Source organism: Carassius carassius, chromosome 41 (assembly GCF_963082965.1).
Source record: "Carassius carassius chromosome 41, fCarCar2.1, whole genome shotgun sequence".
Taxonomy (NCBI): domain Eukaryota; kingdom Metazoa; phylum Chordata; class Actinopteri; order Cypriniformes; family Cyprinidae; genus Carassius; species Carassius carassius.
The window spans coordinates 26220659-26243424 of record NC_081795.1 but is presented as its reverse complement, the minus strand read 5'-3'; the positions used below and the strand labels follow the sequence as shown (position 1 = coordinate 26243424).

General features: G+C 38.2%; 1 protein-coding gene and 1 long non-coding RNA gene across 3 annotated transcripts; both read right to left on the bottom strand.

The window, feature by feature from the left end:
• Positions 1 to 2590: 2590 nt before the first annotated feature.
• Positions 2591 to 7505, bottom strand: neu4 (sialidase 4). Of its 2 annotated transcripts, none has more exons than XM_059533993.1 (4): positions 7276 to 7505; positions 6149 to 6352; positions 5773 to 6028; positions 2591 to 3597 (listed from the first exon to the last, which is right to left on the bottom strand). In XM_059533993.1, exons 2-4 carry the CDS (start codon positions 6347 to 6349, stop codon positions 2753 to 2755), a joined length of 1302 nt encoding a protein of 433 aa, XP_059389976.1. In that variant the 5' UTR covers positions 6350 to 6352; positions 7276 to 7505; the 3' UTR covers positions 2591 to 2752. The 2 variants fall into 2 exon arrangements, with proteins under 2 accessions (XP_059389976.1, XP_059389977.1); XM_059533994.1 differs by having other exon boundaries at positions 7287 to 7505.
• Positions 7506 to 22192: 14687 nt separating this feature from the next.
• On the bottom strand, positions 22193 to 22766 carry LOC132123404 (uncharacterized). Its single transcript, XR_009426508.1, has 2 exons — positions 22597 to 22766; positions 22193 to 22479 (listed from the first exon to the last, which is right to left on the bottom strand). It is a non-coding gene; the product is annotated as an uncharacterized LOC132123404 (long non-coding RNA).

Sequence of the window (22766 nt, the reverse complement as noted above, 5' to 3'; positions counted from 1 at the left end):
CCTTTTTGTTAGTGATTTTATTTTCCTCCACACAAACAACAATTATTAAACTTCACAAACCTGTAATGAGCTGCAGTCACTCGTGTGTGAGATGACGTATGTTTCAGGCTGCGTTATGTTACGTGTCGCCCTCTGATGAGGTTGCAAGCGCGTTGTGTCATGAGTCCTAGAATAATTTTCATGTTGTTTATTTAATATTTAAATTATTGTGATATGGTACATTTATGGATAAAATATCACAATAATTAAAATTTTAAATAAGCAACAACATGATAGATAATATATAACCCATCACACAAAACAAAATAACAGTTTTTGGATCAGTCAACAACAAGGTAAAGTTCACGTACTTTCTCAAAAGCACTGTGAATGTTTCATATTATGTTTTTAATAAAAACAAGAAATATTAAAATTAAGTATATTGTGTTTGTTTATATTTGTGACTTTGATGGAGATTACATTTAATGAACAAAAATGCAGAAGACAGATACAATAGATAGATATGTAGATGGATTATGATAGAAACTGATTCAAATAAACAGACATAAGTCAAAATAATCACTATAGTAAAGGTATAACAAAATTCATAGACTTGGCAAAAAATATAAATAAATCCCGTGTCCAGGGACTTTTTTTTTCATTTTTGCCATGCATTGTTCATAGAGCTCATTAATTGTATCGGTGCCTTAGGGGTTGAAATAGATTTGTTATACATTATACATGTTCACTCCGTCTGCAGTGTGTATACAGTACGTGTCAGCGGTGCAGAAGCAGGATTGAGAGTGCGTTATTGTAACGTGAAAGCACATTAAAATAATGCACGAGCGCGAATCTCTCTGTTCACACACAGATTTCCTTTGCTCTGTCACAAAACCAGATGTGCTTGCTCTGATACACGCTGCTCTCGCCCGGAGAGAGAGTGCGCACTTAAAGGTCCCGTTTTTTCGTGTTTTTTGTAGCTTTGATTGTGTTTACAGTGTGCAATATAAAATGTGTTCCTGTTTCGCATGTAAAAAACTGTATTTTTCACCTATTCACCTATCTGTATACTGCTGTTTTCACTGTCATAAAAACGGGCTGATGTCTTCCTTGTTCTATGAAGTCCCTCCTTCAGAAATATGTAACGAGTTCTGATTGTACCAGCGGTTCCTGTGTTGTGATTCGACAGCAGCTGAGCGCGCGCTGTGCTCCTGGAAACGTTTTGAGAATCAAGTGGGCAGGATTTGTTTTGAAAACCTGGCAACCCTGATCTGAACGCACGTGCTGGAGATGTACTTCTAATCACAAGAGTGCCTTTAGTGATGAGATGCACATGAAAATCGCATTGATCTTTTGCACAGCCCTACCATCTAGTTAACAAAGGTAAACAGCCCTTTGCCCTTTGTGTAATAAGTTACAGGAACTGTTAAACGCACCAACTTAAATAATAAAATACACTTACCGGTTGTGGTCCATAAACAACGCCTTCTCCAGACAAAGAGGGAACTGCTCCATCTTTCAAGAATAATCTTTGTGCGTATCAGGCATTAAACTGATTGAGATTGAGGCAGCTGTCCTCAGCAAAATGTGCTGCACATAGTTTTACATGTGTATTATAATTTTCGGGAACTGAGTTAAACATAAATTGTAACCATTGATCTCTAAGTACAGCGTCCCTGGGAAGGCCAAACAAAGGTGATTGGACTCCGAGATGAAAATAACAGCGTTTCAACGACATGGCGACAAACACAAACGCAACCCTTCCTCTTCTCCATGGGAGCGCAATAAGACCACTCCCCCTTTTTTGTGTATTCCTGTGGGCGGAGGTTAGTCAAAAAACTGTTCTAGTGACGTCATTAAAGAAGGAAGTAGAGGGATGTAGTCCAAACTTGCCGTTCGATGTAGACGACTTCTGTTAAATAAAATATCTCGCTTGGCATTGAACTTTGAGCTTTATAATTTTACAGATATTATTTATACTCTAACAACAACATTACACACTAACTAAAGTCTGAAACATGGGATCACAAAGAACGGGACCTTTAAAACGTGTCTCCTCTCACTTAAACTGCGTCCTGTGCTCTCACAACTCTCTCTATGCTCATGTGCTAGATATTAATTTTTTTCACAAGTTTTTATTTCTGGCTTTTTACCACGTGCAGTGTGAACGCTCTGATCCATTAACATGGGCTCAGAAAAAAGGCTCATCACAGACAGTGTGTGAACCTGGAGTTAGGCATATGCCCAGTCTGTTCTGTTCTCGCGCTAGGGGTGTTGCATTCTGATTGGTTCAGATAGCATACTGCGGGGGGTCAAGGCCTCAGAAAATCATGCTATAAAGCGATTTAGAAATTTGAGAAATTTAGAAATGCGCAAGCTATATTAAAGCTACATTAAAGTGATTATTACTTTATGAATATAGATATTTTTCTTAAAAAAACTAATTGATTCACTACAGGAGGCCTTTGTTCACCCCCCTGGAGTCATGTGGTACACTTTTTTTTTTTGGATGGGCACTTTTCATTTTACTTATTTTGGACTGATGCACTGCAGCACCTGCCAAGTGGCATTAAAACAGCTTAAAAGATCAAAGACAATTTTTTATAAACCTCTGACTGGAATTGTCTGAAAGAAGAGTCATATATACCTAGGATGACTTGAGGGTGAGTAATTTTTGGGCTAATTTTAATTTTGGGGTGAATTAAGCATTTACTTGAAAGGAAGCCAATTTTTCAATTCTTCTGAAACATCTCCAGTCCTGCTACACATACAATCAGCAGACAAAGCAGCACTCCGATAATCCTTTCATCTTTCTAAGCCCCATTTTTTTATGGTTGTTGTGGGGAAGGTGGTCAATTAGTTCATACATTGTGAAGATGCAGAAGGAAATCTCATCATAAGCTGTCTTTTTGCCGTTCTCAAAAAGGCAGGCAAAGACAGGGACTGCTGGGGCATCAGTAAAAGTAACAACATAGGCCATGTCTGAATATGCACTAGGGCCTGCATATATGATCCAAGGTCCTGACCAGCTATCTGGATCTCGAGGAAGAAGACTGAGGTAAACACCGAGGTCACGACGACTTTTTGAGCAGGTGGGGTGCGTATATACCACCCATGTTGGTGGAAGGAAGTTTGGTGGTGATATGCTGACTCCAAGTGGGGTGTAGATGGACCTCAACTGTCTCAGAAAGTGTTGGGCTTTCCCAAGTTCGTAGATTGGTGCTGGAAATCCAATTACACTGCCATGGCACCCATTCTTTGGCTCCACTAGTTTATATACCAGCTGACCATTGTGAAAAGCAGCCCCATTATCAAAGCTAACAGCTTGCACGCGGCAACCTGACACACTCCGCGCATTGCAGTACAAAAAGTTGACTCCATTTTCCTCATCTACTGACACCATTTGACACTCCACACTCTCTGGAGTGGACAATGCCTCTCCAAAATGCCATGCTTTTCCATGCGTGTCACTATAAAAACAAAATGAGTGTGATGAAGTCTTGCACTTCCTGCCAAAGCAATTTCTGCAGTCAATATGGTAGGCATAAGCAGGGATTATTATCCTTCCAGATTTTAATTGGGTTCCGTGACCTGGACCCACAGCAAAAGTGGCCCACTCTGCAATGAACAAAAAAAATCCCCACAGTGGTTTAGAAATCATTTTAAAATCTGTGACACGTGGTCACATGGTTTATGATATGATAAGTCAAGTCAAGTCAAGTCACCTTTATTTATATAACGCTTTAAACAAAAAAGATTGTGTCAAAGCAACTGAAAAACATTAATTAGGGAAGAAGGATAAACTTTCTATATAGTACAAATTTCCAGCAAAATAGATCAATTAGAATTTCATTTGATTTCATTTTCAATCTTCATTTGAGTTAACCCAAAAATGAAAATTCTATAGGAAACAAGCCACTATGTGCATTGGTTGTGTTGAGCTTACCCAACCAGATATTTATTGAATTATACATTTGTGTTCCACAGAAGAAAGAAAGTCATAATGGGTTTGGAACAACAGATAAGTAAATTATGTTGTTAATTTTTGGGTGGATTATATCCTTTAATCTGGGATATAACAGACTATTTTAACATCAGTTTTAAAATGGAATCTCAGACAGTAAATAACCATTGAAACAATGTTTAAACACAAGTTAATGCCTCAATGTTAACTGCACTGAATCATCATCATGCAGTGTTACCCACAGCCTTGCTCTATTTGTGACGGCACTCCCCCGCCCCCCTGTATACAGTACATATATATGCAAATGACTTTTCTGCCAGCAGGAGGCGCTTTAAGAGCAGGAGAGATAGAAGTTTCTCTGGTAATGGCTGAAAAGCAGCGCTGAGCTCACAAACACTACCTTATCATGGTATTGAAAACCTTACAATGTGATGGTTCAAAATCATGCGTGCACTTAGAAAATTAAACAAAAACAACTACAGCTGACTTAAAGCCACACAGCCTGAAAATAAAATACATTAAATCTTTCAAGATCTCAGCAGAGGAGGATGCAGCATCAGCTTCACTTATTATTAACCAGATTGACTTTATTTTTTTCAGACGTCTAGAGAAATTCTTATTGACAATTGACTGACGTTTAGATGTTGATATTTTATTTTCATTTGAAGTAACCATAGTGGTGATTAGTGTTTTTTTAAGCTGGGCTCTTGACCCATGACTTTTCAGCATTTGTGTTTCTGTGACTGTTTGTAAAACATGTTTGATATAACAAATAAAAAAAAAAACAGAGTGAAAGACTCAGATTGCTCAGAGAGTAATTACCACAGATTGTTTTTATTGTTTATAAGACCCAGCGTATAATGCACTGAAACATTGTACTGAATTTGTTCCAACTCTATCCAACAACATTAAACGTAACAACAGAAACTATGTTAAAAAAAAACAATTTGTTATATTATGGTGCCAATCGAAATATGACTCTCAACAATGGTGATAAAACGTACAGCTCCATGTTGCAGTGCATTCTTGGTGCTCTCCCCATGGCCCCCAGCATGCAATGCGTAATGAATAAATTATGCAGTTAGACTGTCCAAGTTTTTTTTAGCATATTATTTGCTTATATTTTGCTATTTTTGTTGTGAATTTTTAGTTTCTTGTTTTGTGATGTTCAGGGATTATCTTTTTATTTGCGTTGATTATATGTTGATTGTATGTTGAGATCAATAACATAAAATTAACAAATTGATAAAAGTTGACATCAGGTTTTAAACAACACCTGATCACATGTTCTTCTGATCTTTTTGCCATAACAATTGTGTGTTTTTTTTTTTTAATTATGTTAAAATTCAAGGATTAATAGCCCAACTAAAGCAAACAGTGAACTTGATAATGATCACTCTAAACAAAACTCAATAAATCATCAACATCTAAAACTCTGTTAATTCTAAGAACGTCAGTAGATGTCTGACAGAAATAAAGTCAATATGGTTAGTAATGCGTGAAGCTGGTAATGCTATTTGAGGAGTTGTTTAATCCTTCTTTGCTGAGATCTTAGGATATGTATTGTCTTTTATTTGCAGTTGATTTCAGGCTGTGTGGCTTTAAGTCAGTTGTAGTTGTTGTGTTTCATTTTCTGAGCGTGCAAACATGATTTCTTACCAACATCACATTGTAACGTTGTTTCAGTGCCATAACGGTTGATTTTTTGATTACATTAAAAAAATGTCAGTGTTAATTATGGGTGAAAAAGTGATGTTGATTCAATGCCAATGATTTAACATTGTTTCAATGGATGCTTTTTTTATGGTACATGATCTATCAGACTTTACCTTTAATGGTGTCCCCTATGAGAATCCTGGTAAGGTCTGTAACAGAGCTCCAAGTTTCCCCTTGGTCACTGCTGGACACATAGCAAAGACGTGTCACATTCTTTCCAGTAATTAACTGGTAAGACTCCGAGGTGTGACCGAGAACAGCAATGAAAAACAAGAAGACTGTGCCAGTAAACTCATCATAAACAGGGCAGGGGTTCATTGAGCGGTAGCCCTCCAGTCGAGCTGTACTCAACACCTCCATGTCCTTCCACTGAGGAAGAAACGGACAACATATTCAAGACAAATTATTATATTTTTTTTTGATTGAGAAAAAATATTATATAAGTTTATTAGTTATAATAGTGTCAACATAAATTAGAAGCAATCTTACTTCCACATAGTTTTTATGAAAAGTGCCTTTGCGCATGACCAGCAGATGTGCTTGAGCATCTGCCGGAGTCAGTCTTTCCTCACAGAAGGCCAAGAAACAGCTGAACTGAGGTATGTAGATCAAAGCAGGCACACGGTATGTAACTCCACTCGACTTCTTTTGGAAAAGCACTGATCGTGCTGGAAAGTATTGAGACCCCATAGCCTTGCATAATAATAAAAAAAAAACAGTTCAAGTCAGTACACTTTAGCAGTTATCATTTAAAAATTAGTGGGCACATGTACACAAATGTAACATTTTTAAAAGAACAGTGCATCCATAAATACTTCCCCTCGAAGTTTAATATCAATCATGCCAAACAGCATTGATTTTTCACATTTCATGAAGAATCACAAACCTGCAGAAGCATGAACTTCAATTCTGTCTCTTTCTCACATCTTACAATAACTGTATGCTGCTTTATAGGTCGATTTTTGTGGTTGACAACTGGTTACCATCTGCTTTTCATCATGTGAAAAATTGTTTTTAATTAATGACAAACAAAATCAATGACTTTCAGCTTTTAAGGAAGTGAAGTTACTGAAGCTCTTGGGTGCGGTGCTGGAAAACAAAGTGCAGACATACAAAATACGTGCAGAAAGTGTAACATTTGCTCAGAGTCAGTGTGGACTATTGTGTTAAAAGAAAGGCAGTTGCACAGTGCTACAGAAAGCCTAGTTCATGTCAGCATTTTTACAAAAAAGCTTCTGGCTTTTAACGCAACTGACTGCTGAAAAGCAAAACCTGACAAGCTTTGTAATGGTTCTTACTTCACAATAGTTTTTCATCACAACCATAGATAGTATTAAATGCTATACGTTAACAATATTCCATAGACAAAAAAATTATTGACTTGCTGTGATAATTTTTGATATTGCTGTGATAATTCCAATACCAACAGAAAATGTATCTTATTTATGATGACAAAAAAATTCTGTCTACAAAATCCACTTTGTAGTGTGAACAATGATAAGAAGTTTAACAGTCTTGGCTTTTTGGTAATATTTTAAACCATATTTTTATTTTAATATTTTTTAAAGTAATGTAACAACAAACCATTTAGTTAAAATAAATCAATAATCACCTACACAGTACTCACAGCAAACAGGCAGGACACACTAGTGCAGCGAATGAGAAGAGTGGTAGATACGCGGATGTGTGAGAGTGAGGGTGTGTGTGAAAGTGCATGTGTTATTCTGTGACACAAGTGCACAATATAGCATTGGCTTGTCTGTTAGTGTCACAACCCTGTGGACTGTTGGTTTTGGTTCCTCCCTCTGTGTCCATATCTGGCTGTTCCTGTTCTTATTATTAGTTAATCACCAGAGGTGGGTAGAGTACCCAAAAACTGTACTCAAGTAAAAGTACTTATAGAAATATTTACTCAAGTAAAAGTAAAAGTACTAGTCTGAATAGTTACGTGAGTAAGAGTAAAAGAGTATTGGATAAAAAATCTGCTCAAGTAGTTAGTTACTAGTTACTTTGGGTCATATATACTGAGTCTATTTTTATTTAGATATATAGATAAAATGTATGTAATGTATGTGTGTGTGTACAAATATATACAGTCGTGGCCAAAAGTTTTGAGAATTACATAAATATTAGTTTTCAAAAAGTTAGCTGCTAAACTGCTTTTAGATCTTTGTTTCAGTTGTTTCTGTGATGTACTGAAATATAATTACAAGCACTTCATACGTTTCAAAGGCTTTTATCGACAATTACATGACATTTATGCAAAGAGTCAGTATTTGCAGTGTTGGCCCTTCTTTTTCAGGACCTCTGCAATTCGACTGGGCATGCTCTCAATCAACTTCTGGGCCAAATCCTGACTGATAGCAACCCATTCTTTCATAATCACTTCTTGGAGTTTGTCAGAATTAGTGGGTTTTGTTTGTCCACCCGCCTCTTGAGGATTGACCACAAGTTCTCAAAGGGATTAAGATCTGGGGAGTTTCCAGGCCATGGACCCAAAATTTCAACATTCTGGTCCCCGAGCCACTTAGTTATCACTTTTGCCTTATGGCACGGTGCTCCATCGTGCTGGAAAATGCATTGTTCTTCACCAAACTGTTGTTGGATTGTTGGAAGAAGTTGCTGTTGGAGGGTGTTTTGGTACCATTCTTTATTCATGGCTGTGTTTTTGGGCAGAATTGAGAGTGAGCCCACTCCCTTGGATGAGAAGCAACCCCACACATTAATGGTGTCAGGATGCTTTACTGTTTGCATGACACAGGACTGATGGTAGCCTTTTCTTCTCCGGATAAGCCTTTTTCCAGATGCCCCAAACAATCGGAAAGGGGCTTCATCGGAGAATATGACTTTGCCCCAGTCCTCAGCAGTCCATTCACTATACTTTCTGCAGAAGATCAATCTGTCCCTGATGTTTTTTTTGGAGAGAAGTGGCTTCTTTGCTGCCCTTCTTGACACCAGGCCATCTTCCAAAAGTCTTGGCCTCACTGTGCGTGCAGATGCGCTCACACCTGCCTGCTGCCATTCCTGAGCAAGCTCTGCACTGGTGGCACTCCGATCCCGCAGCTGAATCCTCTTTAGGAGACGATCCTGGCGCTTGCTGGACTTTCTTGGACGCCCTGAAGCCTTCTTTACAAGAACCTCTTTCCTTGAAGTTCTTGATGATCCTATAAATTGTTGATTTAGGTGCAATCTTAGTAGCCACAATATCCTTGCCTGTGAAGCCATTTTTATGCAACGCAATGATGGCTCCACGCCTTTCTTTGCAGGTCACCATGGTTAACAATGGAAGAACAATGACTTCAAGCATCACCCTCCTTTTAACATGTCAAGTCTGCCATTCTAACCCAATCAGCCTGACATAATGATCTCCAGCCTTGTGCTCGTCAACATTCTCACCTGAGTTAACAAGACGAGTAATCGTGAAATGATCTCAGCAGGTCCTTTAATGACAGCAATGAAATGCAGTGGAAAGGTTTTTTTGGGATTAAGTTAATTTTCATGGCAAAGAAGGACTATGCAATTGATCTGATCACTCTTCATAACATTCTGGAATATATGCAAATTGCTATTATAAAAACTTAAGCAGCAACTTTTCCCATTTCCAATATTTATGTAATTCTCAAAACTTTTGGCCACGACTGTATATGCAGCAAAACGGTTTCCAGCACTGGTAATAAATCAATATATTAGACTTATATTTTGAAGGATTATAACTCTGAAAACTGGAGTAACAGCTGATGAAAATTCCGATTTGCATCACGAAATAAATTATATAAGTATGTATTATATATGTATAAATAACCTCTGACACAAAGAAGAGTGAAAACTCCTAACATAACCGCTAAGTTACTGAACATCTGAACATAACGAACCAAATGCACATTGACGGATCTTCTTTCATCTGTTCTGCAAAATGTAAACAAATGTATATTTCTGCAAGCGTAAATATTGTGGAAATATCATTATTAATTGTGTCTAGGCATGGGGGGGGGGTCGTCATGTGACACACAGCAGCCACAGCATATTGGCAAATTATTATTAAGCATTATTATTATTTATATATAAAAACTGCTATTAATCTATCATTGTTCAGAAAGAGAGCAAATAACATTTACATTATCAAAGATCATTTTAACTGACAGTCTATCAATCACTCTCAGAAACTCCCATTAAAATCACTGAACCTGTTAACACTGTGAAATCAATATCTTATTTACAGATTCGTACACACACATCTGCACTTTGTTGTTTCTGAAGAGAGAATTCGTCAGTGAGCGAGTGAAGGAAGCAGTGGCATTTAAGCGATGACTCATCGGAACGCCTCTGATTGGCCAATGCTTTAATAAGCTCAACAGAATCTTGTGTGATTGGTTATAATGCGCAGCGCTGTAAAAACGCTGTCTCCAGCGAACACAGATCTGAATTTAGCAGCTAATAATATGACTCACTGAGTTCTCACGCCGGTGTGATTGTATAAAATATAGAAAATATAAATTTTTTGTCTTTTGGAATCTGCATTCAACTTGGTTCCCCTCTGTTATAAGTTACACGTACAACAAACTAATGACATAGTGGTATCGTGTACTGTAATCGAATGTAGCTCAAGTTATACCTGTTGAACCATAGACAGCACACGCTCTGTTCATCTAATAAAGATCTTCATCACTAGCAAACAATAGCCTTTGAAGATTTGCTTTCAATTCAGTGCAGATCCAGCCATGTCTTCAACGCTCTTTCTGTTCTAAAACGTTACAACTCTGAGTGAACAATTTCAAACGCTCAGCACGCGCGGCAGGATACTGAACGAATCATTCAAATTGATTCACGAACCAATTCACTGGTTAGCCAACTGGTTTTCATCAAGCCTTTGAACAGATTTGATTCAAAAGAATGAATCATTCGCGAATGGGCATCGCTCATTGCCCAGAGAAAAGTAGACGGCGCGTTTGGATCAAACTGAAGCATTTATAACATGTATTGCATTAAGATAAAGTAACAAGAGGAGCGTGGCCCACAGTAACGAAGTAAAAGTACATATTTATCCCAAAAAAATTACTCAAGTAAGAGTAAAAGTACCCATCTTTAACTATACTCCAAAAAGTATTAGTTACCCCAAAAATGTACTCAAGTAAATGTAACGAAGTAAATGTAACTCGTTACTACCCACCTCTGGATTACCTTATTTTCCTCACCTGTCTGCCACTATTTATCTGCCCTATTACTTCCTGTCTTTTGTGTTCTAGTTGGTCAGTTGTTAAGGGATGTTACCCTGTGTGTGTGTGTGTGTGTGTGTGCGCCGTCTGTCTGTCACTGGCTGTATTCTGACTGCAACATTCTATTTTTCCATTACAACAGTAATCAAACAAACAATGTATTCTGGGTAATATTTGTTGTTTTTGAGAAAATCGCTTTCTGTATCTTTAGTAATACAGTCCATCTGACAGATAGAACAAAACTAATGAGCAAATTCAGACTCTGATGAGCTGTTGCTTTTGACGAGCAGAATCACTGAAAAAAAGAGCAAGAAACGGACAAACTAAAACAATTAGTAACTGGACCAAGATCCCAAATAAAAACCAAACACTTTCCACCACAATGGTGACTTCAAATGAATCAAATATCAACATTTAAACTTCTGTTAATTCTCAATAAGAGAGAATTTAACTTTTTTTCACTTTAAAATTGTGTATGCTTATCGATAATAGGCCTTGTGTTCAGTAAACAAAAAATATTTTGTTCTGATATTTTTTAGGTTAACATGACTATTTATGTTGTGACAACTTGTGATATTTTCCAAATTCGATAAATTAAGTTTTTCAGCTCTTACTATTGTGTATTTTTTTTTATTAATACCATGGTTCAACAAATAATGTAAAAAGTAAAAAAAAAAAAAATTCATTTAAGCTGAGAAGCTAACTACGGAGCCCCTCTGGTCCCACTTTTAAAAAAAAATAAATAAAAGAAAAATTATAACTATCTCGTGGCCTCAAGATACTAACTCGTGGCCTCAAGATAGTGAAGGGTCTGACACATGGACCCTTTGTTATTAAACTGGACCCTGTACTGTAGTGCACTGTAATACTTCACATTCTGTGCAATATTCTCTGTTTAAATATTCAGTGTAATATAGTTTGCTACAGTTCTGCTTCTATTTATTTACTAGTACTGTTCATCACAATCAATTCAATTCTGTTAATACAGTAATGTAAATATTGTAGGCTGCATATCCATAGTCCTTTATAATTCTTCTTCATATTTTATAGCATATGTTTCTGAGTTAAACAAAACCAAGTAATTACAATGATACATAACACAACACTCAGTTAATCTTTGTAACGTAAATCTCCTCAGATGATATAGACGACTGACAACTTTGTTGTTGTGATTAACGTAAACACGCAATTCATACTTTGCAGTCACTTGACTACCATGGATACCTGGCGGGCAACAAACGCTGACAAAATGCATCCAAGTGTGCATCCAATCGCACAACAACTATCTGGCATGCAGGTGACGATTGTTATCTCATTAACTTCAACTCTGCTTCAGTGTTACTTTTAACACTGCTTCAGAGTTTATATGAGTCCACACTCAGAGTGTTAAATTAACACTGGAGATGTTGCTGTGTACAGTGCACTACAGTACAGGGTCCAGTTTAATAACAAAGGGTCCATGTGTCAGACACTTCACTATCTTGAGGCCACAAGTTAGTATCTTGAGGCCACGAGTTACTATCTTAAGGCCACAAAATAGTAGAGGCATATTGAACATTTTTTTACAGTTCAAGTCACAGTACAGTTTATGGTTACATTGCGAATAGCCCCAACAGCATCTACAGCATCAGTAGCCGCCTAAGCAGTGCACTGGTTTCAGCCACTTTATTGATAACCGTGTCATTACTTATAGACATGTGGATTTCCTTCTCTGTGCACATTAACATGAAAGCCTCCAAGTTCTCCTGACTCAGTTAGCTTCGTAGACAGCAGATCAACCTTGAGCTTTGTTATCAACAGTGTTGTGCAAGCTACTACCAAACAGTAATACATTATAGATTACTTGTTATTTAAAAGTAATTCCTTACATTACAATATTACTGTCTCAGCATTGTAATGCGTTATATGACTCCTGCATTACTTTTGAGTTACTTTCACCAAAATAACTACAGAAGTAGAACTTAACATTCTGAAATGTCAGAATGTACTGAAGAGCATTTTACATCCAGTAGAGCAGGGGTTTTCAAACTGTGGGTCGCGACCCACTCGTGGGTCACGGAATGGAACAAGGTGGGTCGCACAAAGTCACTTGGCTGCAGCTAATTTTGCGTTTCAATGACACACAGACACTAACACAGTTCAGTCTAGGGCTGCACGAATGTGACGAGTGGGGCGGGGCCTAGTGCCATGGGAACAGAGCTAGGCCGGTGGAGTGATTGGGAAATGAGCAACACTCACCGGTCTCAAGAACCACGGAGGAGATCGGAAAGATACAAAAGAGGAGCGATGACAGTGAAGGACGAGAGAGGACCAGGCCTGGGTTTTATTTTGTGTTTGTTTTTTATTTGTGCACGGCAGTCATCCGAGAGGGGCTGTCGCGCTGTTTTGTGTTTATTTGGTTATTAAAACTTTGTTTGATTGTCCGCCGGTTCCCACCTCTTTCCACGAAGGAGTCATCGAGGCGGTGGGCTGGAGTGAGTTCGCCCCCCCCCCCCCCCCCCCCCGGCAACTCACTCCAGCCCACCACATCGAGCACCCTCGGCGGCAGACTCCTTCGCCCTGCTCGATGGCACTGCGGATTCACCCCAGCGGCGAAGGATCTTCGGCAGCGCGCCCCTCCTTCCTCCCTGGCTTCGGCACCAGTGTAAAACATTAAAATCTTCACAATCACAGGAAGAAGGAGGCGGGAACTGGGAACCCACTCATCACAACGATATAGCCCACCAACATTAATAATGAACTGCAATATCCTTAGTGTGATTTTCAAATTGCAATTAAGTCCGTGTGCGTTGCGTGTTTTGAAGGTCTCAGAGCAATGTCATTAAAAGGTTCAATCGGTCTTTTTTTACCTATTTCACAATTATTTTAATCTCCAAACTGTTTTAGATAGTTCTGCTTTGCTTCTTATGCTTTTCTAAAAAAGTGTTGGATTGTGCTCCGTTCTCGCCGACACACACGGAAGGATCATGAATGCAACAAAACACAGCAGCGCAGATCACACTTCACTGGAGTGAGCCTGCTTCACGTTTTTATGGACACTACATATTTTAACGCCAGTAAACAAAAATTAAAACTTGTAAATTTGTAGTGAAATTTTCAGTTGTACTCTAAAATAAAATGGTTATTTTTCTTAAATACTTAATTTCTGTCATAAAAATTTTAAGTAAGATTAGGTTTAAAGTAATTTCACTCGTTGTTTTTTTTTTTTTTTTAATATTTTGGTGGGTCGTGAAATATATTACACTTGTCTAGGTGGGTCGTGGAATGGAAAAGTTTGGGAACCACTGCAGTAGAGGACGATATGGAGCATAATGACTGTGGGCTATCCAGGCTACTAACAATATAGCTTATAATTGGCAAAGTGAAGGCTCAATACAATGCAAGAAAGGATGACAGCAAGTCTGTTAAAAGCCATCTCGTGAAGGTTCTATGGCAAGCCCTTTTAGCTTAAATTGTTCCCAACGTTACTTGTCATAATTGCATTTTTACTAGTAAGAATTCAATAAGAGAGCTCTATAATTTAATTCTTACTAGTAACAATGCCAATTAGAGAGCTCTCTAAATATTTTTTTACTAATTACAATTACAATTAGAGAGCTCTCTAATTTGATTAGAGAGCTCTGCAATTGCATTTTTACTAGTTCCGACAGGAACCACTTTGGCAAGTTTACTTGAGTTTATTGAACACAATTTATATTTTGAGGTATGGTTCCTAATGGGGGTTCTTGCTCCCACAATAATTGAACATACAAGAGCTTTAAACATTAACCCCCCGGAACCATGAGCTTAGAAATACATGAAAATGAATACTCTTAATAATTTATTTAAAGCAAACAGTGATAATCATGTAGTTGTGGCAGTGGGATGTCATGTAGCCTGGTTATGAAGATGACTGTCTCTCAGCAGTGAGGTCTAAGCCTGCTAAGATTTGAAAGACTTAGTGACCTAAAACAAAGAAGATGACAAACAAGGTGCACAGTATGCTCATGCTTATAATGAGGAGGGAAGGAGGGTTGCGAGCCGTTGAGCATACTTACCGAGCAGTGGTGCCACGTATTTACAGGTGCTGGTCATATAATTAGAATATCATCAAAAAGTTGATTTATTTCACTAATTGCATTCAAAAAGTGAAACTTGTATATTATATTCATTCATTACACACAGACTGATATATTTCAAATGTTTGTTTCTTTTAACTTTGATGATTATAACTGACAACTAAGGAAAGTCCCAAATTCAGTATCTCAGAAAATTAATTAAGACCAATACAAAGAAAGGGTTTTTAGAAATCTTGGCCAACTGAAAAGTATGAACATGAAAAGTATGAGCATGTTCAGCACTCAATACTTAGTTGGGGCTCCTTTTGCCTGAATAACTGCAGCAATGCATCGTGGCATGGAGTCTCTGGTTGCTCTGATAGTGGCCTTCAGCTCTTCTGCATTCTTGGGTCTGGCATATCGCATCTTCCTCTTCACAATACCCCATAGATTTTCTATAGGGTTAAGGTCAGGCGAGCTTGTTGGCCAATTAAGAACAGGGATACCATGTACCTTAAACCAGGTACTGGTAGCTTTGGCACTGTGTGCAGGTGCCAAGTCCTGTTGGAAAATGAAATCTGCATCTCCATAAAGTTGGTCAGCAGCAGGAAGCATGAAGTGCTCTAAAACTTCCTGGTATACGGCTGGGTTGACCTTGGACCTCAGAAAACACAGTGGACCAACACCAGCAGATGACATGGACCCCAAACCATCACTGACTGTGGAAACTTTACACTGGACCTCAAGCAACGTGGATTGTGTGCCTCTCCTCTCTTCCTCCAGACTCTGGGATCCTGATTTCCAAAGGAAATGTTTAATTTAATTTCATCAGAGAGCATAACTGTGGACCACTCAGAAGCAGTCCAGTCCTTTTTGAAACGAGACGCTTCTGACGCTGTCTGTTGTTCAAGAGTGGCTTGACACTAGGAATGGAAAAGCTAAAACCCATGTCTTGCATACGTCTGTGCGTAGTGGTTCTTGAAGCACCGACTCCAGCTGCAGTCCACTTTTTTTGTGGATTTCCCCAAATTTTTGAATGGGTTTTGTTTCACAATCCTCTCCAGGGTGCAGTTATCCCTAATGCTTGTACACTTTTTTCTACCACATCTTTTCCTTCCCTTCACCTCTCTATTAATGATCTTGGACACAGAGCTCTGTGAACAGCGAGCCTCTTTTGTAATGACCTTTTGTGTCTTGCCCTCCTTGTGCAAGGTGTCAATGGTCGTCTTTTGGACAACTGTCAAGTCTTCCCCATGATTGTGTAGCCTACAGAACTAGACTGAGAGACCTTTTAAAGGCTTTGCAGGTGTTTTGAGTTAATTAGCTGATTAGAGTGTGGCACCAGGTGTTTTCAATATTGAACCTTTTCACAATATTCTAATTTTCTGAGATACTGAATTTGGGATTTTCCTTAGTTGACGGTTATAATCATCAAAATTAAAATAAATTAACATTTGAGATATATCAGTCTGTGTGTAATGAATGAATATAATATACAAGTTTCACTTTTTGAATGGATTTTTTTAAATAAACTTTTTGATGATATTCTAATTATATGACCAGCACCTGTATGTCCCATGTCTAATAGGAGAGTGGTAGTGATTGGATCCCCTGCTGAGAAAACAGCACTTGAGGGAAATTTTCCTTGTTTCCATTCCTGCAAAAGAGAAAGATAATGTTACTGAGATGTCCTTAATGCAGCCTATGGCTAGGAGAGGGGTATTCTCCCCTCTAAACATGAGGGAAAGAATAGCTGTACCCTCTTTAATTTAAGTAGCAGGGGTGTTCATCCCCTGCTGAGGGATGAACAGCAGTCCCCTGCAGCTATAGCAGCAAAGGGTGTTCTCTCCAGTTGGAGAAAACAGTAGTCCCTTTTTTTTGAGGGGTGTTTGTCCCTCGCTTGATGGATAGAACGGCAGTCCCCTGTAGTTATACACAGCAAAAAATCCAGAGTGAAATTACCTCTGCTTGGAGTACATGTGAGACCACACTCAAGAGTTTGAAAGTGTTAAAATAGGAGTGATAAATTAACACTGAAGCAGAATTAAAGTTAATGAGATAATTAAGTGATTGAGTGATGATTGACCATTATTGACGAGACCTGATGTTAACATGCAGAATCAACAAAGATGAAAATTACTATTTTAATGGTGTCACCATTATAGTGGTCAGTGTTTGCTTTAGTTGGGCTCTTGAGCCCTAAAATGTTAAAGTCAGATTTTAATTGGCTGTTATAACTGAGTTATAAAACTGATGGACAAGCAAAGACTATTGTTATTCCTGAATTGCTGAGTTAAAGTTACATTGTTGATTATTGCAGCCCTATGATTATTCAACAAAGTATTTCCAGCATTTTAAATTCAATCTGAAGAATTTCTTAAAAGTTGTTTGTTCAAAAATCTTTCAAAAGAGTCTTTCAGTTAAGGCTGGTTCACACGGCAGGATAATTAGGCCGATTTTAGCCCCGATTGACACCTTGCAGAAAGTCCGGTGGACGTCGGAGATGGAGGACTTTGTCTCCACTTCTTCGACCATCGCCTTTTCTTTTTTTTCGGTTACAAACAAAGGACAAACTATGGTCACTGCATCCTCTTCGTCCGCCATGATTGTTTACTCTGAAGTCACGTTTGATCTCGAGAGATTTTGCGAGATTTCCCGTCTGACCTGGGAATGCTCAGGAGTCAAATCGGTTCGTGTGTGATGTGTTGATTTTGCCGTGTGGCTGCACACCACACACTGTACGACCAACACTGTTAAACCTGTGATTTTTTATCGCCGTGTGTGGGGTCTCTCAGATTTGGAAAATCGGCCGACAATTTTAAAATCATCCCATGGAACCAGGCATTAGACATGCAAACATCGAGAATCAACCTGTCAATCTCAACAATGGTGAAAATCAAAAAAGCATGTTGCAGTGCATTCTGGGTGCCACCTATCAAAATTCATCTATGGCTCCCATGGTTGCGGCATGAATAAATTATTCGCTGAATTGTTTCAGTAATTTCCTTTATTCTTACTATTCTATTTTTGTTTTTTATGTTACTTTTAGTAGTTTCTTTTCTAATGTTTAGCGTTGTTCTGTTTTTCTGAAAATGCTGTTTGTCACCGTTGTTTAAATTCCTACACTAATTTTTGATGAATGTGAGTGCCTAAAACAAGCCTTTCTTATTATCAGAAACTTTCAAGAAATCCTTTTAATTAGCGGGTACTGTACAATCACAGGGTTGTTATAATCAATGAGGTCAATCAAACGTGTTTAGGCTTTAATTGAGTTTGGTTACTCTGGTCAAATAACCATGTTTTGATTTGTCTTGTCTGTTCTTGTCAAACCAAACCTGACTTTAAAAATGTAAGGCTCAAGAGCCCAACTAAAGCAAACACTGACCACTATAATGGTGACATAATAGTGGTTTTCATCTTTGTTGATTCTGCATGTTAACATCAGGTCTCATCAATAATGGTCAATTATACCTCAATTAATCACTTAATTATCTCATTAACTTTAACTCAGCTTCTGTGTTAATTTAACACTCCTATTTTAACACTTTCAAACTCTTGAGAGTGGTCTCACATGTACTCCCAGCAGAGTTAATTTCACTCTGGATTTTTTGCTGTGTAGCAGCAAGGGAAATTTTTTTCCCCATCTCCTTCTCATTTTCATTCTTCTTCTCATTCTCCATCTCCTTCTTTTCATCCTGCTCCTCATTCTTCTCATGCTCCATCTCCGTCTCCATTTCCTTCTTATCTTCCTCCTCTTCATTCTTCTCACTCTCCTCCTCGTTCTTCTCATCCTCCTCATTCCCCTCCTCATATCTGTCGGTGTCAAATTATTTTGTTTATTTATTTTTTGAAGATGAAGATGCAGATGAAGTACATAAAATGCAGTAATTTTCAAATATGCAGATGTTTCAGAAAAGTTTTCATGAGCAACAGACACTTTTATATACTGCTTAATACAGCACCATATTTTTCAAGAATAAAAGTTCAACATGATCATATGCTGTTTAAATGCTAATACAGTGGTATATACGCTTTGGTCTGTGTAGTATGATAAACTTGACTCAAAACACAGTGCAACAACACTGAAAAGGCTTTTACCGTTCTAAAAATGCAGATTTGTGGCCGTTATTGGAGCTGCAAATGTTGAATAAACCCCGAACACACGTGATCGTTGTTGTGTGGTGGATGTGACCAATTGTGAACAGCTGTGTTGTCATAAGCGCTCCTGCAGTCGCTCTGGAGAAAGTGCAGCGGCTGAGTCAGTCGGCTGCTCTCGAAACACTCTCGCGGTACTTTGATGCCACACGTGACGGTCATGTGGCATCGGCGCAGTCTCAATTAGGGCAAAATTTCTAACTGTATGCACTGCTTCAAGTCAGACTGCGATCAGTTTTCACAGTGCTGTGTGAAGTGGAACGCACCTAATGCCTTATACTCAGTGAGTCAGCTGAAGAATCGGATGAAGCCAGTACTTCTCACTAGTGATTCCCGGTGGTTTTAGAGGATGGTTAGTCCTCGTCGCCCCCTGTTGTTCAGAGAATGGTCCACCAGGGTTCTTACTCCTTCAAGTAAAACCCAGCACTTCCAAGGACATTTCAATTTCCAGCACTTTATTACTGGGTAAATTACCTTTTTTTCTTACATTTTCTTACATTGGTTAAGCACACGCAGATACCCCACAGACACCCTTACTTGTAAATCATTTGGATTTTGAAGACACAATAGCAATTTGCATCGTTCTAAACAAAAGTCATCAAATTGTCAGCAGGCAGCACATTTGAACCGGTACAACGGTTTGTGTGAACGTCCTTACATTTATTTGAATGTCCTTAGATTTTGTCACAATGACGATTAATGTAGATTACCTTTATATTAATTTTTTTTGTGGGGGAATGATACGTCATATTCATACCTCCTTCAATAGATATTTTAGTAGCATAAGATGGTTAATCCATTTGGGATTTAACGTACAGAATCAAACGTCAACATTCCTGATTAATGACTGATGATTCCACTGCATTTTGTGGACTACGCCACAAATCAATTCTAATTTACGTCGTTCTGCTGTTTATGATGATGATGTTCGAGAGAGGGGGGGGCAATTCTCCTCTGACCAGATGAAACCAGCAGTTCAATTCCAGGCTGCAGTAAAGTCAGATTGTTCAGAAGAATCATCTGTTTCCTGTGGTCTTGTCCTGGTGGTCGTCTAAGACAAGGTCTTCCCAGCTACAATTGTTTTGTTCTAAAAATGTTCTAAGAACATTCCCATGGATTGTTCTAACAATGTTTTTAGTGGGTAGTTTTATTTTTAGTTCCCAGAACGTTCTCTAAAAACATTCTATAACTGTTTATTGATAACATTATTACAACATTATGTTCTAACATTCTAATTAAGATTTAAGCAGAGGTTTAAATGTTGATGCCTGTTTAAAAGTAATAGTTTGGTTTGATGTCACCATAATGGTGGTGTGTGGTTTGATGATGCTGGTTGCTTGCTGATTATTGAGACATCACCACGTTTGTGGTCTGATTACCTTGACAATTAAAAAAACTTTTCTTTAAAAAAACTTTTCTTTGTCATACAAATATCAAGATTCAGTGTATGATTCTCAACAATGGTGATATGCTTCATGCTGTAATGTATTCTGGGTTTTCACTTTCAACCAACATTTGACTTCTGAGCAATGCAAGTGCACATCTAATGTGATGGGAAGCTTTATTAGAATGTTAGAGGATAATGTTGTAACAATGTTATCAATAAACATTTTTAGAATGTTTTTAGAGAATTTTATCCTAGCTTTTAGCAGAACATTCTGGGAACTAAAATAAAACTTGCCGCTGAAAACGTTCCCAGAACATGAACATTTTCTAGGTGGGTTTACAGGGGATCTGTATCTGGGGCTCTAGTTGTCCTGGGGCCGGTTTCACAAAGATAGACTTTGACTATGACTTAGATATAGTTGATAGTCAGACTTCTAATTAGATTCTAATAGACATCAAATTCAGACCATTGCACAAAGCACTTAAGACTCTGACTATCTTAAGTAGGACTACACTGCAGTGCATTCTGGGTAAAATAAGACACTTTTCAAAACAAAAAACATGGTGGATCGAGTAAGCATATTTAACCGGTCAGTGCAGTTTACCCCAGCAGAAAATATGTGTTTGTTGGAGGAGTATAATAGTTACAAGGACATTTTACTAGGGAAATTTAGCGGAGGAGAATGTAGTAACAAGAAGAAATGTTTAATTTGGAAAAAGATTGCCGCGACAGTAAACAGCATTAATCCAACCGTTGAGCGGAACGTTAAAGATGTACAGAAAAGATACAAAAACATGGTTCAAGATGTCAAACAGGAAAAATTTAAGAGTAAATATACAAAAACGGGAGGAGGACCCCAAGAGAAACTTAAAGACACCACTGAAATGGTGATGAATATTTATGGTGGACAGTCGCCTATGTTCTGGGGGATAAGCGGAGGACGGGAAAGTGGAGTGTGTGGTGCCGTCAACATTGACGTAACCGGCGGAGTTCCCTCAGCCACTGACAGCATCACCCCGCCGCCACATCAAGAGGAATAGCCAGACAGTCAAGACGAGAATACAGGTAACAACGGGTGATTATTAAAAATAAATCAGTTTGGTTTTTCCTTTTGCTTTATTGCCATCGATTTGATGCTTATAAAGTCAAGTTGATGATGTATGCTAATATGAACCGGTAATAATGTATGCTAATGTGAACCGGTAAGCTTGCTAGCCAGCAAATCAACATGAACAACGTAATGACTCAGCCTAAAATACAAGGAACCTACAAGTAATAAAATGTTATGTACTTATTCTTTTAGTGACCCTGTCTTTGAATTGGGACCGAAGCGAGGAGGAGCCGGCTGAGAGACATGAGGGGACAGGAGATGAAGAGTCTGAGTCAGCGTCAGCGTCAGCATCAGCTACAGCTGTTGGTCCCATGGTTTGCACATCGGTGTTGAGAGGAACAACCATGTCAATGGTGCTAGACAAACAATACAGGAATCTTCAACTGGAAGAGAGGAAATTGCTGCTAGAGATTGAAGTTTTACAGCTTCAGAGAGATAAATTAAAATTAGAGTTTCACAAACAGTCGCTGGAGTCTTGGATATCTTGATTAGCCTACTAATTTATTGAATAATTTATTGAATGAACAGTATGTCACTTGTTTTGTGAGTTAAAATAGTTTTACAGTTTGTATAGTGAGTTGTACTTTTAATAACCTTGAGGATTTTGATATGAATGAAATGAGACTCAAATGTAATTTATTGAATAATTTATTGAATGAACAGTATGTCACTTGAGAAACCTTAAAAAAATAAATTTATATATTTATTAAGTTGTTTGCTACTCATTTAAACCTAATAGGTAAAGACAGGCAACATGATTTTTGTTGTCGTTTCAGACATTGAAAATCCTGTCAGCGTAAATCTGACGCACATATCGACCAGTTCCATTCTGCTCCTCTAAATCTTCTCTGTCCTCCAGTTCATTGAGATTGTCATCTCTGATATCCTCACCTTCAGGCTCAGGTAGCCGGAGATCCCTAATGATTAATGAAATAAACAATTTTGATTATAGTTGTAGCATGTTGTAAATAGTTATTCAATTAGGCCTATTGAAAATGGATGGCAATGTAGATTTTGTTTTCAGGTAGGCCTACCTCGCTATGTTATGCAGCACTACAGTCGCACAGATGATGTTATACACTCTGTCAGGTGCCATTCGCAATTCCCCATGTAGACAATGGAAACGCCTCTTCAGTACACCAAATGCCCGCTCTACAGTGTTACGAGTTGAACAGTGTGCTGCGTTGTAGTTTCTTTGTGCAAG

Coding starts and splice junctions, on each gene's coding strand:
- neu4 (XM_059533993.1), bottom strand. CDS start 6,349: ATGGGGTCTCAATACTTTCCAGCACGATCAGTGCTTTTCCAAAAGAAG. Junction 6,029..6,148: donor TTCATAAAAACTATGTGGAA/GTAAGATTGCTT, acceptor TTTCTTCCTCAG/TGGAAGGACATGGAGGTGTT. Junction 3,598..5,772: donor CATAGGGGACACCATTAAAG/GTAAAGTCTGAT, acceptor TGTTCATTGCAG/AGTGGGCCACTTTTGCTGTG.